General features: G+C 38.1%; 1 protein-coding gene across 1 annotated transcript in view; it reads right to left on the reverse strand.

The window, feature by feature from the left end:
* Window positions 1–17841, reverse strand: part of LMBRD1 (LMBR1 domain containing 1) — a 108973-nt gene that overhangs the window by 71244 nt on the left and 19888 nt on the right. The window contains exon 4 of the mRNA XM_024576616.4: window positions 2495–2592. Within this exon, the coding sequence (XP_024432384.1) occupies window positions 2495–2592 (98 nt within the window). The remainder of the gene's footprint in view (window positions 1–2494; window positions 2593–17841) is intronic.

Consider the following 17841-nt stretch of genomic DNA (forward strand, 5'->3'; position numbering starts at 1 on the left):
CACCCTGACTTGGAGAAGATGAGGCCCAGAGAGGTTAAACAACTTGCCGTAAGTCGCATTAGCTGGCAAGTGATTAAACAAGAACCTGAAAGTGGGAAATCATGTCTTTAAAACCTGTATTTTGCTTGGTGCCCACAACATAATACAAATATAAAGAAAAACAAAGATGAACATTCTAAATATGGAAGAAAAGTTAATCTCAAAGAAGAAGTTAAATCAGTTAGAAAAAACTATGTTTCTCAGCCAATTGAAGTCTCTAAACATGACCTTTTAAAAGTTAAATTCATACCCTGGCTGGTGTGACTCAGTGGATTAAGCACCAGCCTACAAACCAGAGTCGCTGGTTCAATTCCCAGTTAGGGCACATGCCTGGGTGGCAGGCTGGGTTCACATTTGGGGGCGTGTGAGAGGCAACCACACATTGATGTTTCTCTCCCTCTTTCTCCCTCCCTTCCCCTCTGTCTAAAAATAAATAAATAAAATCTTTAAAAAAATTTCTTTAAAAAACAGTTAAATTCATACTTCAAGTGATAAATTCTTGTTTGCAGAAGAGTTAAGATAGTCTTTGGGGAAAAAAATCATAACGTAAAGGTAAGGAGAATATTAAGATCAACCAAAGAGCCAGAGAAGATGTACTTTAGAAAAGTGAATTGAGAGATCTTATATCTCATCAAGTTTAAACATTAAATTTGTATTCAGTCACTTCACATTACATGCAATGGGTTTTCAAATACAGAGCTGAATGGTTGGTTATCTGCAAATAACAATTTTGACTTTCTTTATAAATATTTAAACATGTTATTTTTTTCCTCTGATTACCACTCTGGGGATCATTTAAAATATTGTTGATGTACTTGCTCCTGATCTCAATGCAAATGCTTTAAGGTTTTAATAAACATGATTAAGCATAATACTGTCCTTTGAGTCAATATATTTGTTTTTGTACTTACATACAAAACACAAACATAGTATAAAATGAATTCCTCTAACTCAATAAAAAGACATTTTATTCTTTTTATGTTGTTATTTTCCCCTTAAATTGGAAAAATATGTTCAATTTTGGCAAATACCTTTCCACATACAATTTATTCTTTGATCTATAAAATTACCACACATTAATAGATGTGCCCCTCCACTGGTGCGGCTCAGCAGATTGAGTGCCAGCCTACAAACCAAAGGGTGGCCAGTTCAATTCCAAGTTGGGGCACATGCCTGGGTTGAGGGCCAGGTTCCCAGTAGAAGGCATGCAAGAGGCAACCACACATTGATGTTTCTCTCCCTTTCTTTCTCCCTCCCTTCCCTCTCTAAAAATCAATGAATCAAATCTTAAAAAAAAAAAAAAAAAGAAAGAAAGAAAAAGTAAACGTTAAAAAAATTCTATAGATGTGCTGGTTCTAAACCACCCATGCAAACTAGAGATAGGTCCTACTCAGGTATACTTTATTAAAGTATTTTTTAAATACCCTTGCATTCGATTTGCTAATATTTAGTTAAGATGTTTATACCAATACTTAGTGATACTGGTGTGAAGTTTTGAACGTGCAAATGTGCTATATTTATCAGGTTTTTGTTATCAGTGTTTTCCTGGATTAGTAAGAACAATCTGCAAGTGCTCCTTCGTGCCCTAGAAAAGGCGTCAGCGAACTGTACCTTGTGGGCCCCATGTAGCCCACCTCCTATTTTACTGGATCACATCATGCTCACTAGGTACCATCTCTAGCCACTTTCACACTACAACAGGAGAGTTGAGTAGTTGAGACAGAGAATATATGGCCCTCAAAGACTGAAATACTACCTCACCTTTTACAGAAAAGTTTACTGACCCCTGCTCTAGAATTGCTCCAAAACAATAATCACAAGTCACATGCATCTATTAAGCACTTGAAATATAGCTAATTCAACTGGCATGTGTTGTAAGTATTAAATATACTCTAAATTTAAAATAGTGTGAAAAAGAAATTTAATATCTCATTAATAATATGTTTTGACTCTAAGTGAAATGATAATGCTTGGAACGTATAACATTAAATAGAATATATCATTAAAATAATTTCAACTGTTCCTGAGTACTTATTTTAATGTGGCTACTAGAACATTTAAAATTTCACATGTGGCTCAAAATATACTTCTATTATACTAGCCCTGACTGGTGTGCTCAGTGGCTTGGATGTCATCCTTTGTTGGATGACAAACATCACTGTTTTGAATTCTAGTCAGGGCATGTGCCTGGTTTGCAGGCCAGGTCCCCGGTTGAGGGCGTACAAGAGGCAACGGATAGATGTTTCTCTCCCACATCAATAGTTTTCTCTCTCTTTCTCCTGCTCCTCCCCTTTCTCTGAAAATTTAAAAATATGCACGTGTGTGTGTGTATATATATATTTGTATTTCTACAACACAACACTGCTCTAGAATAAATTCAGTCACCTAATTTTTTAAAAAAGGACGAAATCATCATTCCCTCCTCTAAATGAAACCTCTAAATAAGGATACTTACAGTGCATTTACCAGTATCATCATCATCCTTTTCTTCATAATAGAAGTAGACAAAAGGAATCCAGAGGAACACACAGAATAATATAACAGAATATAAGGCTGTGGAAAGAAATAATAAACTGAGTTCAACTAAATACATATGAACTTAAAAACTATTTAATTTATATATATATATATCTGTATCTACATCTATATATTCACATAGCAAATTCACTCCCCCACCTGACCCCTATACCCATAATTCTATGTGTATATGTAATATCCAAATTACCCTTTTCTGACCCCTGTCCCAAGAAATCAATAACACTATTAGATAACAAAGCATAATTCAAGTAAGCTATGGAGCAGTTTTTAACAATAATCAACACAATAATTCTGCCAATAACATTTGTGGCAGCTAACATCTGAGTTCCTACTATGTACTCAACAACACGGTGCTAAGAACTTCTTGTGAACCATCTACCTCATTCAAATGAACTTAAAACTTTTATATTCCTTCCAACTTAACATCGAGTATAGCTGACACAACTGTTACAGTTGCCAGGCACTCAAGTTAAAGAAACAGCTGTAATTATACTGTTGTTTTAATAAAAATAATTTCCCTAATCTAAATTTCAAATATGCAGTGTTATGAAACTTACCTTACACAAAGATAGAGAAAAGTACAATAGAACAGTAAAATTAGCTTCAAAGTTAACTAATATGAATTTTACTGAATTTGAGATAATCTCAACCAGCAGCAAATCAAAATATGTCTTTTGATTCATATGTAACTTAAAATTTGAACTGCCAAAGATAAGAGTATAACTAATAGCATAAACAACTTTTTGGGACTTAACAAACCTACCTAAGAAACCTGTTTTTCAAATCTTCTGTGTATTTAAATGTATCTGCTATACATAAGTTCACAGAAAACAAAGCAATGGTATAATTATGTAAACCAAACACAGGACAATAATCATTAAACTCCTTTGTAAAAGAAAGCATTTGTTAGTAATGTATAATAAAACCTCAATTATTTATTCTGTTGGAAGGAATAACTATATGGGTTATACAATTTTTAAACATAATCTTAATCTTGCTAGCACTATACCTCATTTATCTGGATGACAGTTATAAAACAGCCCTCACTAAATCCAACATAGCTAAAAAACACAGAACAAACAAAGCCCTAAATAACCAACAGAAAGGTCAGAATTCATTTATACTAAGCAATCAGAAAATGACTGTCAGCATACTGAATTTTGTCACTACAGGTATTTAGTGAAATTTGTGCAATCTTTTAATGTTTTGAGAAACGGACAGACAGTAGATCATTAAGGGTAATGAATATTGGTGTCTCTACTTTAGATCGGGGAGTAGTTAGTATTAACATTTCCATTACAAATCTAAGACCCAATGGAAATAAACATATTCAAAAAAGTAAATAAAATAACGATTCTAAAAGCTTAAAAAAATTAAACATAAAAGGGACAGGACTATAAATTGCCCTAAATATCATACCACTATTATAATTAAAATAAACAAATAGTTGGTATAGAATAGGAAAAACCCTGATTAGCATAACAGAGTTTGTGGGCTGATAACCACAGGCCAGAAACTTTGATAAAGAGATGCACTAAGGTTTAGGTTCAAGGTCAGTATGTCTCTACTACTTGGTGGATTTGGCCTTTAGCCAGCCAAAGAGCCTAATGACTATTTTATAAACATTCCTAGTATCCCTGAGATTATGTGATAAATGATCTTATAACTGCATAAGTTACCATCATATTAATTAGCATAACAAGGTATAAAATTCTTATAATGCAATAAAATACAAATGGCTCTTTTTAAAATGGGCAAAAGACAGATACTTCATCAGAGAAGATAAACAAAATGGCCAAAAAGCATACTTTAGAAGGTGCTCATCATTGTTCATCATCAGGAAGATACAAACTAAACCCACAATGAGATACTACAGACCCCAAGAATAGCTAAAATTAACCTTATAATACCAGGTGGTAACAAGAGTGTGGAACAACTGATATTCCCGTACTTTGCTGTAGAGAGTATAAAATGGCACAACATTGTAGGAAACTGTTTAGTAGTTTCTTACCAAGTTGAACATATAATTACCATATGACCCAACAATTCTAATTCTCTAGTACTGAAGGGAAACAACATGTGCAAAGTGTTTCTGCCCAGAGAAGCTGCTCAAGCTGCAGATTCCAAGGCTTTTTTATTGGGCACTTGTAATACAGGCACATCTGCTTGGCTGACAGTCTATGGTGACCAAAACTACAGACCTTGCCAAGAGGCAAAGGAAGTAAGTATTCACCATAAATGATGTTTTGCACAATCTAAACAACCTAGTACAGCATGGTTCATATTCGGCTGTACAAAACCACCTTGTCAGTTAGAAATATAAGGAACAGCCCAAGGGCTAGTTCCCAGCAGTTAGTCAAGGGTCAGCCATACACGCAGACCTCCCTGAAGACAGGTGAAAGTAACACGGCCACTAGAACGTTCACAGCAATATTACTCACAGTGGCAAAAGCTGGAAATGATCCAAATGTCCATCAACAGGTGAACTGATAAGCAAACTGAGTGTTATTTTAATAACTACTGTATAACAATAAAAAAGAAGTTACAGATAGGTCAAAGATGAATCTTATAGACCCTATACTGAACAAAACACCCCTAAACACCAGAGTCCGTTTTCTATTATTAACTTAACGAAATTCTAAAACTGGCAAAACTAACCTATCATGACATAAGTCAAGAAAGTGGCTGGTGGGGCAGCAGCTGTCTGTAAAGAGACACGAGGATGTACAGCACGCAACACTCCCATACGTGCTGGTAGGAAGAGTCAGAAAAAGACAGTTTCTAGAAAGCAGCACCTGGAAGAAGTGGGGAACACGCTATTCTGAGTGACTCTGCAGTATCCCCTCAGCAGTCTGGGATTCAAAGTACGTGTGGAACAACCGCTCTAAATCTCTGGTTCCCTGACACCATATTCTGAGCTATCTTCCAGATATCTGACTGTTCTTCCTCAGTGTTCTGTGTCAAGGTTTCTGCCTTTAACCCACAAATGTTATACTATAAAGACAGACTTGGGTTAACACTTGTGTGTGCTTCCCATCAGTTGGGCTTACACAGCTGTAAATGGAAAAAGTGCTGCTGCTGCTACCAAGAAACACAGAAAAGTGTTTCTCTTCAAGTTCTACTTCAAACTAACAGCTATCTTCAAGGGAAAATTAGTCTTAACTCCAGGATATGAGTGATGACGCGCTCATATCCTGACATCTTTATAAAGTTTGCTTACTTTTAAATGTTTTTGTTAAAAGTCTACTAGTAAATAGAAGATAAAGGGACTATTTGGTTGAATTGTTTCACTAACATCGAAGAAATATGTTAAGAAAACATTTTAAAACCTCATGACCAGGGACATTGGCAAAAATTATACTCATGGGAACATTTGAGATCTGGCTCCCAGAATATGTGGTCAGTTTGGCTTAAATAAACCCTTAAAAAAATTCTCTAAAAAAATATTAAACTCACAAAACAAGATCTTTTTCAAAACAACTTATTGCCCTGGCTGGTGTGGCTCAGTGGATTTGAGGGCCGGCCTATGAACAGAGAGTTTGCTGGTCTGATTCCCAGTTAGGGGCACATGCTTGGGTTGTGGGCCAGATCCCCAGCTGGGGGCATGTGAGAGGCAACCAATAGTTGTGTATCACACCTCAGTATTTCTCTCCATCTCTTTCTCCCTCCCTTTCCTGTTCTCTAAAATTAAATAAATAAAATCTTTTAAAAAACTTATCAAAAACTTAAATAAACAAGTGAACAGAGAACCACGGAAAAAAAGAACATGGGCAAAAACTGTGGCAAACAATGCAACATAATTATGATCTTTTAAATGTACACAAATTAAACAATCTACCTTTTAAAAACTGTTTATAATTCACATGAAAACTAACTTGGATAAATTAAGCTTTTAAACTTTTATACATTCTTTATTCCTCCCAACTACAAATAAAAACAGAAACAAAGAAATACTTAGACTTCTGTTCAAGATGGTGGCATAGGTAAACAAAGTTCGCCTCCTCACACAACCACAAAAATTACCACTAAAATATGGAACAACCCACACTCAGAACCATCAGAAATCGAGTTGAATGAAAGCCGGATGACTATGGAATTAAAGAAAACACATCTATCCAGACTGTTAGGAGGGAGAGAGACACAGAAAGGGCTGGTCCCACGTCCACATGCAGTAGATAAAAATTCAGGAGAGGCTTTTGTGGGTGAAGAATCCCAACCTCACACTAAGCCCCTCAGCCCAGGGTTCCAGTGCCAGGAAGATACATTCCAACTTCTGCCTGTAAAAATCAGTGGGGATTGAGTCAGTAGAAGAAAGTGCTAGAGTCCTAAGCAGTTCCCCTTAAAGAACCCACACATGGACTTACTCAGACTCACTCCCTCTGAGCTCCTGCACCAGGGTAACAGCGTGAAAGGCACCAGTGGCACACAGGGAAGAACTGAAGTGTCCAGCATCAAGGCAAGAGCTGGGGGACAGCTTTCTCCCAGACAGAAAAGCAGGCAGAGGCCAATGTCCCTTTTCTGAACCCTCCCTCAGAGAGCCACAAAGCCACAGAGCCGCAGGCTAGTGAGGTATCTGAGACTCCATCAACCTTGCTAACACTGTTTGCTCTGCCCTGGAGATACTCAGAGACTTCCTGCCACCCAACTTATGGGCCCATGAAAGCTGCTTTTATACATGAATGGCTGGTATTGGCTCATGGTTCACAGCTTCCTAAATCCTATCAAATAGGCAACAGTGAGCCTCAGTGAGCCCACAGCCCCTCTACCTCTCTCACTAAGTGGCCCCAGGCCTGGCACAAGCAGCAGCCAGCCCAGATTTAAAGACTGTCTTTTCCTGGGAATCTCCAAGCCCAGCACAAGTAGCAGCCATCTCAGGTTGCTTTATAGCTCAGGCAGGGTGGCCCTGGGAAAACAGAGGTGGAGGCTGACCTTGCCCTGAACCTCCCAAGAACCCCAGGGCCTACAAAACCAGTGGTCAGCTACAGACAGTTGGAGCACTACCACCCTGTACACCAACAGCTGACCCTCCACAGAAGGCAGAGGTTGGCGGTCATTGGTCACAGCTGGTCCTTCCAGCTGACTGGCCTGGGAATATTCCTCCCATAGATCTGCCAAGAGCAACCAGGCTCAACTACAAGAAGAGGGTGTACTCAGCCCATATGCAGTGAGCACCTCCCAACTTAGGTGATAGAGGAGGCTGTGCCACTGGACACTACAGGACACCTACTACATTAGGCCACACTACCAAGACACAGAGTCATAGCAGCTCTACCTAATACATAGAAACAAATACAGGGAAGCTGCCAAAATGAGGAGACAAAGAAACATGGCCCAAGTGAAAGAACAGATCAAATGAAAAAAAAAAATACTCAACAAAATGGAGATAAGCAATCTATCAGATGCAGAGTTCAAAACACTGGTTATAAGGATACTCCAGGAACTTTGTGAGGAGTATCACTAAGGATACTAAGGATCACTAAGGAGTATCAACAGCATAAAAATAATCCAGTCAGAAACTAAGGATACGCTAACTGAAACAAAGAACAATTTACAGGAAACAATAGTAGACTGGATGCAGCTGAGAATCAAATCAATGATTTGGAACACAAGGAAGCAAAAAACAACCAATCAGAACAACAAGAAGAAAAAATCCAAAAAATGAACATATGGTAAGCAGCCTTTGGGACAACTTCAAGCATTCCAACATTCACATCATAGGGGTACCAGAAGGAGAAGAGCAAGAGCAAGAAATTGGAAATCTATTTTGAAAATAAATAACATACGAATACTTCCCTAATTTGGTGAAAGAAATAGACATGCAAGTCCAGGAAGCACAGAGAGACCCAAACAAGATGGATGCAAAGGGGCACACTCCAAGACACATCATAATTAAAATGCCAAAGGTTAAAGAGAGAATCTTAAAAGCAGGAGGAGAAAAGCAGTTAGTTACCTACAGGGGAGTTCCCATAAGAATGTCAGCTGATTTCTCTAAAGAAACTTTGCAGGTTGAAGAGATTGGCAAGAAATATTCAAGGTCATGAAAAGCAGGGACCAACAGCCAAGATCGCTCTACACTGCAAAGCTATTTTTTAGAATTGAAGGGCAGATAAAGAACTTCCCAGACAAGAAAAAAACCAAAGGAGTTCATTATTACCAAACTAGTATTACATGAAATGTTAAAGGGAATATTTTAAAAAATGACGATTAAAACTATAAAAAATAAAATGGCAATAAATACATATCTATGAACAACTGAATCTAAAAAACTAAGCAAACAATAATAACAGAAAGAGAATCACTGATACAGAGAGCATTCTGATGGTTGCTAAATGGGAGGGGAGTGTGCAGGAATGAGGGAATTAAGAAATACAAGTAGGTAGTTACAGAATAGCCATGGGGATGTAAATTACAGTATAGGAAATGGAGTATCCAAAGAACCTATACACATGACCTATGGACATGAACAATGGAGTGGGGACTGCTGGAGGGAGTGTGGAGTGCTGGGTGGAGGGGGGCAAAGGGAGAAACACTGGGCCAACGGTAATAGCATAATCAATAAATTATAATTTTAAAAAAAGAATAACAGTCAATATTTGTGATAGTATAATTAATTTTAAAAGGCTTTTTGTTTTAGAGGGTCGAAGTATAAAGATATTTTGGGAACTGTAAAAGCCTTCTAAAATTATCCCATTTACTCAGCTGAAGAAATCTGGGTCAAGACTTCTAAAGTGCATACCCAATACCCATTTTCCTTTCAGTTGGCATTTCCCTTTTTGTCCTCCCCCCTCCTCTTGCTTCCTGCCTGAAATGGATACATGATAAACTCCAACCACCCTTCTGGATTCTGTAGTGACCTTAAGGTGGAAATGACGTACAAAGGATAAAAAGCAGAGGCAGACTTAGGACCCTCATGATGCCATGATGCTGCCATACTAGCCCCGCACAGCCTACCTCTAGACTTATTTTAAGTGAGACTAAAAAACCACTATACTATTTAAGCCATGTATTGCCAATCTATTAATAGCAGTCAGGTCTACTTCCTGAAACAGAATTTGGGGGGAACCCAAACATTCACTCCTGAGCTATCCTGAGCCTGTGGTGGTGCTGCCTGGGAGTAGTGAGTGTAATTAGATCTCAGTTAACTTTTGTTAATGAACCGGGTAATCATGAGGTACAAAGAACCCCCTGGTTTCAAGATACACTTCTCCTTGTCTCTACTGTGCAGTACAGCAGCAACTCTACTTCCCTTAATAATCAGCATAAATCATTCCAGCCAACATTCAGGTTCAGGTAACTAGTATTGCCTATTCAGTCAATAGAAAAAAGGAGGCAAAAACGGTCAGGTAGAAGTAGCACCTCCTCATTCATCCTTGCTGGAAGTACTCTCACAAAGCTATGAAGAATTCTAAACGAGCAGACTTCAGTAGCATGGTAAGAAACAAAAGATTTGTGAGTAGTTTACTAGGAATAATATTACAAACTGCCAGGCTCACTTAGTTATCAGTAATATGCATCAATTATGAGAGGAAGAGAAGCATAAAGTGGTCACTGGTCCACAGTATTCTCTAAAATATAGAAATAGCACTTCTCAATTCATTGTATGAAGTGTCTTGACAGTCAAATCTGACAAGAGTAAGATAAAGGAAAATACAGAACAGTCTCACCTATGAATTCAAATTTTAAAAAATCCAAAGCAAGATAGCAGCAAATCAAATCCAGCAAAATATTTAAATACAAACCCAAGCCCTGAGAGGTGTGGCTCAGTTGGTTGGGCTTTGTCCTATGAAGCAAAAGGACACCAGTTTGATTCCCAGTCATAGCACATGCCTAGGTTTCAGGTTCAGTCCCCTCTTGGGGTGCGTACAAGAGGCAGCCAATGCCGTTTCTCTCTCATGCCGATGTTTCTCTCCCTTTCTCCCTCCCCTCCCCTCTCTTAAAAATAAATAAATAACCCACACCACCAATGACCAATCTGTATATCCTAGGAATGCAAAGTTTGTTTAAGATCTATCCATGTAACACATCAGTTGAAAAAAATTAAAAAACAAACAAAACCTTACATAATTATCTCCCCTGATAAAATATATTGAACTCAACAAATATCTACTGAGTATGTTCCAGGTATCATTCTAGGGGTCATGAATATGGAAGAATTATTCACATACTCTAACCACAAACCCTTTTTTTCTCTTTGAAAGCATTACTGAGGTATAATTTATGTGATATACAAATCACTCACTTAAAGTGTACAATGAAATTGTTTTCAGTATGTTCAGAGTTGTACAACCATCAGCACAATCTAATTTTAGAACATTTTGCCACTCTAAAAAGAAACCTGTACCTTTATGGTCACCCCCCCCACACCTCCCAGATCCAGGCAGCCACTAATCAATCTACTTTTTGTCTCCATAAATTTTTCAGTTAGGTCATTACATATTGATGGGACCATACAATATGTTGTATTTGTGAATAACTACAAAATATTTCCTGTGGCTTATATTCATTTTTCTAATTTAAATTATATTTTACTGTTTATACTATTACAGTTGTCCTAATTTTTCCCCTGCACTCCCCTCCACCAAGATCCACCCCTCCACTCCCTCAGGCAATCCCCACACCATTGTTCATGTCCATGGGTCATGTGTGTATCTTCTTTGGCTACTATATTCTCTCTGCTGTACCTTATATCCCCATAGTTATTTTGTAACCCCCAATTTGTACTTCCTAATACCTTCACCTTTTTCACCTATCTCCCACAGGCCCCTCCATCCAGCAATCATCAAAATGTTCTCCATATCTATGATTCTGTTTCTAGTCTGCTTGTTTTTCAGATTCAATTATTGATTAATATGTATCTACTGCCACTTTACTATTAATATTCATGATCTTATTATTAAAGAAGACCTTTTAACATTTCACATAATACTGGTTTGGTGGTAATGAACTCTTTTAGGTTTTTCCTGTCTGGGATGCTCTTTATCTGTCCTTCAATTCTAAATGACAAGTTTGCTAGGTAATATTGGTTTAGGTCCTTGTTTGTCATGACTTTGAATATTTCTTGCCAATCTCTTTCATCCTGCAAAATTTCTGTTGAGAAATCAGCTGACAGTCTTATGGGAACCCCCCCTATAGGTAACTAACTGTTTTTCTCTTGCTGCTTTTAAGATTTTCTCTTTGTATTTTACCTTTGGCATTTTAATTATGATGTGTCTTGGAGTGTGCCCCTTTGCATCCATCTTGTTTGGGACTCTCTGTACTTCCTGGACATGTATCTCTATTTCCTTCACCAAGTTAGGGAAGTGTTCTTTCTTTTTTTTTTTTGGAAAAGTTTTCCAATTTCTTGTTCTTTTACTTCTCCTTCCAGCATCCCCACAATATGAATGTTGGTTTGTCCCAGAGGTTCCTTACACAATCCGTATTTTTTGGATTTTTTTTTCTTCTTGCTGTTCTGATTATTTTTTGCTTCCTTGCATTCCAAATCAGATATGATTCTCAGCTTCATCCACTACTCTATTATTGATTCCCTGTAAATTGTTCATTTCAGTTAGTGTACCCTTCATTTCCAACTGGTTCTTTTTTATGGTTTCCCTGTCCTGTTTTTTATGCTGTTGAAGATCTCTCTGAGTTGACCTGTTCTTCCCATAAGTCCATTGGGTATCCTTATAACCAGTGTTTTTAACTCTGCATCTAGTAGATTGCTTGTCTCCATTTTGTTTAGTTCTTTTTCTGGAGTTTTATTCTTTTCACTTGGGCTGTTTCTTTGCCTCCTCATTTTGGAAGCCTCCCGGTGTTTGTTTCTATGTATTAGGTAGAGCTACTATGACACCCTCACTTGGTAGAGTGGCCTAATGTAGCAGGTGTCCTGTAGGGTCCAGTGGCACAGCCTCCTCTACCACCCAAGCTAGGAGGTGTTGATACTCTAATTAAAGTATCCAAGCTGGATACTCTAATTGCACCCACTGTGTGGGTCATGTATACTGTCCTCTTGTAGTTGAGCCTTGATTGCTGTTGACAGGTCAATGGGAGGAATGTACCCAGGCCAGTCAGCTGGAAGGACTGGCTGTGACCAATGACCACCAACCACTGACCACCACAGAAGATCAGTGTGCAGGGGCCCACTCTACAGAGCAGTACTTCCTTCAGCAGGGATCTGGTGCCCACTGAGTCTTCCCCTTGACTGTGTCACTTGTTGAAAAGGTTCCCTGTGGTGCTCCGACACAGTCTATAGCTGTCCACTGGTTATGTAGGCTTTGGGGCCTTTCGGGAGATAGATGCCAAGGTCAGCTACCATCTGTGTTCTGTCTGGGACCACAGCGTAAGATACAAAGCAGTCTGCAGTTGGCTGCTACTTGTGATGGTCTTGGAGGCATCCAATCCACTGAGCCACCCCAGCCAAGGCTCCCTCCAGATATTTATGTGCCAGACATGGGTGTGGGACCAGCCTGTTCCACACCTCTGCCCCTCCTACCATTCTCACTGTGGTTTCTTCTCTAATTCTATAGTTGTAGGACTTCCTTTCAGCTCGATTTCTGGCAGTTCTGAATAATGGCTGTTTTGTAGTTTAGTTGTAATTTTCATGTGGTTGTATAATAAGGTGAGCTGTTTACCTATGCCATCATCTTGACCAGAAGTCTCTGGTCTTTATTTGTGTCTTTATTTTAAGGGACAATAATTTTAATTTTGATAAAGTAGAATTTACCAGGTTTTCTATTATCAACAATGCTTTTGATGTCATATCTAATAACTCTTTTTCTGTGTCAACATCAAAAAGGTATATCTTTCAATTTCTTCTACAAGTTTTATACTCTTATAGTTTAGGTTTATAACTGCTTTCTGAGTAAATTTTTTGTTTGATGTGAGATAAGACTCAATATTGTTTTCACTGTTGTTGTTGCAGCATGTGGTTATCCAACTTCTTCACAATTTTTGATTAAAATTAATTGAATTAAATTGAATTGCCACAGCTGCTGAAAAATCAACTGAGCATTAATGTAAGGATCTATTTTTGGTCTCTTAATTCTATGGTTCTTTATACCCACGTCCATTTACAATATTAGTGTGTTGTTTACTGTGTTGTATATTGTTTAAAATGCCAATAGTGTAATTTTCTACTGTTATTCTTTTTCAAAAATGTTTTTGGCTACTCTAGGTCCTTTGTATTTCTACACAAATTTTAGGATCTACCAGTGAATTTCTTAAAAATAAATAAATAGAAGACTGTGGGTCAGTTTGGTGGAAAACTGCCATAATTGCCATCTTTACTATATTATGTTTTCTAATCCATTAACATGAAATCTTATTTAGATCATTTTTTTATCAATAATGCTTTGTAGTTTTCAGTATACAAGCCTTTCAATTCTTTTGTTAAATGTAACCTTAGGTTTTTTTTTTTTTACCTTTTCATGCTCTGTGAATGGAATTGTTTTAGTCACTATATTTGAATTGTCAGTTTCTAATTTTCATACTGATCTTGCATCCTGTGTCCCTGCAAAACTTACTTACTGGTTCTTGTCTTTATATAATTCCTTGAGATTTTCTACCTATCACATCTCATGTCAGCTGAGAAAATAAGAATCTTAACTGCCCCTCCAGTTTGAATGCCTTTATTTTTTAAATATATTTTATTGATTATGCTATTACAGTTGTCCCATTTTCCCCCTTTATTCCCCACTGCCCTGCACCCCCCTTCCCACCCACATTACGCCCCCCTTAGTTCATATCCATGGATCATACATGTAAGTTCTTTGGCTTCTTCATTTCCTATAAGATTCTTAACCTCCCCTTGTCTATTTTGTACCTACCATTTATGCTTCTTATTCCCTGTACCTTTTCACCCTCTCCCCCATCCCCATCCATGCTGATAACCCATTTCTCCATTTCTATGAAGTAATCTTCATTTCTGTGATTCTGTTCATGTTTTAGTTGTTTGCTTAGTTTTTTTTTTTTTTTAGGTTCAGTTGTTAATAGTTGTTTATTGTCATTTTACTGTACATATTTTTTATCTGTTTCTTTTTCTTAGATAAGTCCCTTTAACATTTCATATAAGCAGCACTGGATGATGATGAACTCCTTTAACTTTACCTTATCTGGGAAGCACTTTTTCTGCCTTTCCATTCTAAATGACAGCTTTGCTGGATAGAGTAATCTTGGATGTAGGTCCTTGGCCTTTCAGGACTGGGAATACTTTTTTCCAGCCCCTTCTTGCCTGCAAGGTTTCTTTGGAGAAATCAGCTGACAGTTTTATGGGAACTCCTTTGTAGGTAACTGTCTCCTTTTCTCTTGCTGCTTTTAAGATTCTCTCCTTATCTTTAATCTTGAGTAATGTAATTATGATGTACCTTGGTGTGTTCCTTCTTGGGTCCAGCTTCTTTGGGACTCTCTGAGCTTCCTGGACTTCCTGGAAGTCTATTTCCTTTCCTTGAAGGGAAGTTCTCCTTCATTATTTGTTCAAGTAAGTTTTCAATTTCTTGCTCTTCCCCTTCTCCTTCTGGCACCCCTATGACTCAGATGTTAGAATGCTTAAAGTTCTCCCAGAGGTTCCTGAGCCTCTCCTCATTTTTTTGAATTCTTGTTTCTTCATTCTGGTCCCGTTGAATGTTCTTTTCTTCCTTGTGTTCCAAATTGTTGATTTGAGTCCCAGTTTCCTTCCCTTCACTGTTGGTTCCCTGTACATTTCTATTCATTTCACTTTGCATAGCCTTCACCTTTTCCTCCATTTTGTGACCATACTCAACCATTTCTGTGAGCTTCCTGATTACCAGTGTTTTGAACTTTGCATCTGATGGGCTGGTTATCTGTTCATTGCTTAGTTCTATTTTTAGTGTTTTGATCTGTTCTTTCATTAGGGCCATATTTTTTTTGTCTCGGCTCACTTGTTACATTGTAAAAAGCAGAGCCATAGGTATTCCCCAGGGTTGGTCAACCCACAAACCCTGTGACAATGTCTGTGGGGGAGGGGTCGGAAAGGGAACAATGCTGCTTGCTCAGCCCTCAGCCGGCTTTCAGTCACTTACCCCACTACCCCCAAACAAACTGGGCCCTTCTGGTGCTGATTCCCAGGTGGGTGGGTTTGTGTACATTCTAGGACCCTGTGGGTCTCTCCAATGAACTTGCCTTTGAGGCTGGGAATTTCTCCCAGTGCCGCAAACCCCCCTCAGGTTTTTATCACCAGAGGTTTTGAGGTTTATTTCCTTGCCCTGTAGTGCTGGAACCCTGGGCTGCACAGTCTGTCTCGCTCCCTAGTTGTTCTTATCAGTTATCCGTGCACAAATGTGGGACCACTCCAACCACCAACTGCTGCCTCATATGCCCAGTCCTCCAGCCACCGCCTTGCCTCATGTCCTCTCTGGCCCAGCTACCCTTCTCCACCTCTCCTACCTGTCTGAATGAATGTTTCTTCTTTTAACTTCTTGGTTGCCAGACTTCCATACAGTTTGATTTTCTGGCAGTTTTGGTCATTTTTTGTTTTTAAATTTGTTGCCGTCCTTCTTTTGGTTGTGCGAGGAGGCCAAGTGTATCTACATATGCCTCCATCTTCCATTCCCTGAATGCCTTTAGTTTTGGACTTACTGCACTGTGGAGACCCCATTATGATGTTGAACACATTAGTGAAAAGACATTCTTGCCTTGTTCCTAATCTTAGAGAAGAAGCATTCTGTCTTTCACCACCAAACATGTTAGCAGTAGGTTTTTCATAGATGATCTCTCTCAGATAAAGGAAGTTCCCTTCTGTGACTAGATAATTGAGGGTTCTGTTAGTAATGGATATTGAATTTTGTAAAAATAGATCATTTTTCATATCTATTGATAATCATGTGGTTTTTGTCTTTTATTCTATGAATATAGTATGTTACATGAATTAATTTTTAGATAATAAACCAACCTTGTATTCTGAGGGCAAATCCCATTTTGTCATGGTATATAATATGTGATGTTAAATTTAGTTTCCTAAAATTTTGTTAAGGGTTTTGTATCTACGTTCATGAAGGTTATTTGCCCTCATTTTCTTGTGATATCTTTGTCTGATATTGGTGTCAAGGGTAATAATGGCCTCCAGAATGAGTTGGGAAATGTTCCCTCATCTATTTGTAAAGAATTTACATATGTAAAGGGTTTATAAAATATTAGTATAAGTTTTTTAAATATGTAATAGATTTCAGCAGTGAAGAAATCTGGGTATGGAGTGAGAAGATTTTAAATAACTAAATTTTTTTTACTTGCTACAGGGCTATTTCTTTATGAGTCAGTTTTGGTAATTTGTGTCTTTCTAGGAATTTATCTACTTCATTAAACTGATTTGTTGGTATAAAGTTCATAAAATTCCTTTATAATGCTTTTAATATCTATAAGGTTGGTGGTAATGTCCCTTCTTTCATTCCTTATTTTGATAATTGGCATCTTCCCTCTCTCCCTCCCGGCTCCCCTTCTCCCTTTCCCTTCCCCCTGCCCCTCTTTCCCCGCTCCTCTCTCCTCCTTCCCTTTTCTCTCTCCCTCTTCCCTTCTACCTCCTTCCCTTCTCTCTCTCCCTTCTTTTCCCTCCTCTTTGCCCTTGTCCCCTCTCTTTCCCCCTCAATCTTCTCCCTTTCTGTCAAGCTAAAGTATTTGCCAATTTTATTATTTTTCAAAGACCCTATTTTTCATTTAATTGACTTTTTGCTGTTGTTTTTGTTTATTTCATTGGTACCTGCTCTAACCACTATTTTCTTCCTTCTGCTTGCTTAGAGTTTAGTTTCTTCTCTTTTTCTAGTTTCCTAATGTATAAGTTTACAAACTTGAGGCTTCTTTTCTAATACACAAATTTAAAGCTGCAAATTATCCTCTAAGCACTGCTTTAGCTGCATCTCATAAATTTTGAGGTATTGCATTCTAATTTTTCATCAGTTCAAAACATAACCAAGTGGGGGAGGGGGGTGACGCAGGTGTGGTAAGGGGCGAGGTAACAGACCTGGTCTAACATACTACAGACTGCCACTGTCCTCACCAGTTTTCAAGTATAGACACTTCTTATATACCGCTGGTTGATTTCAAAACACTAAGTTGTTCTTTTATCAATTTTGTCATGCTTTGGGGGAGAGGATCTACCAACCTTCTTTCTTGACCAAGTATAAAATCACACCCCCAGATCATTCAATCCTAACAACATGGAAGTAGTACTCATAAGAAGAGACATGAGAGAACCTGCTTTCTCTCTTTCTGTTCTTTGCCATGTAAGGACAGAACAAGAAGGCAGCCATCTGCACACCAGGAAACAGGTCATCAAGAGAT

The sequence above is a fragment of the Desmodus rotundus genome, chromosome 11, assembly GCF_022682495.2.
Source record: "Desmodus rotundus isolate HL8 chromosome 11, HLdesRot8A.1, whole genome shotgun sequence".
Taxonomy (NCBI): Eukaryota; Metazoa; Chordata; class Mammalia; order Chiroptera; family Phyllostomidae; genus Desmodus; species Desmodus rotundus.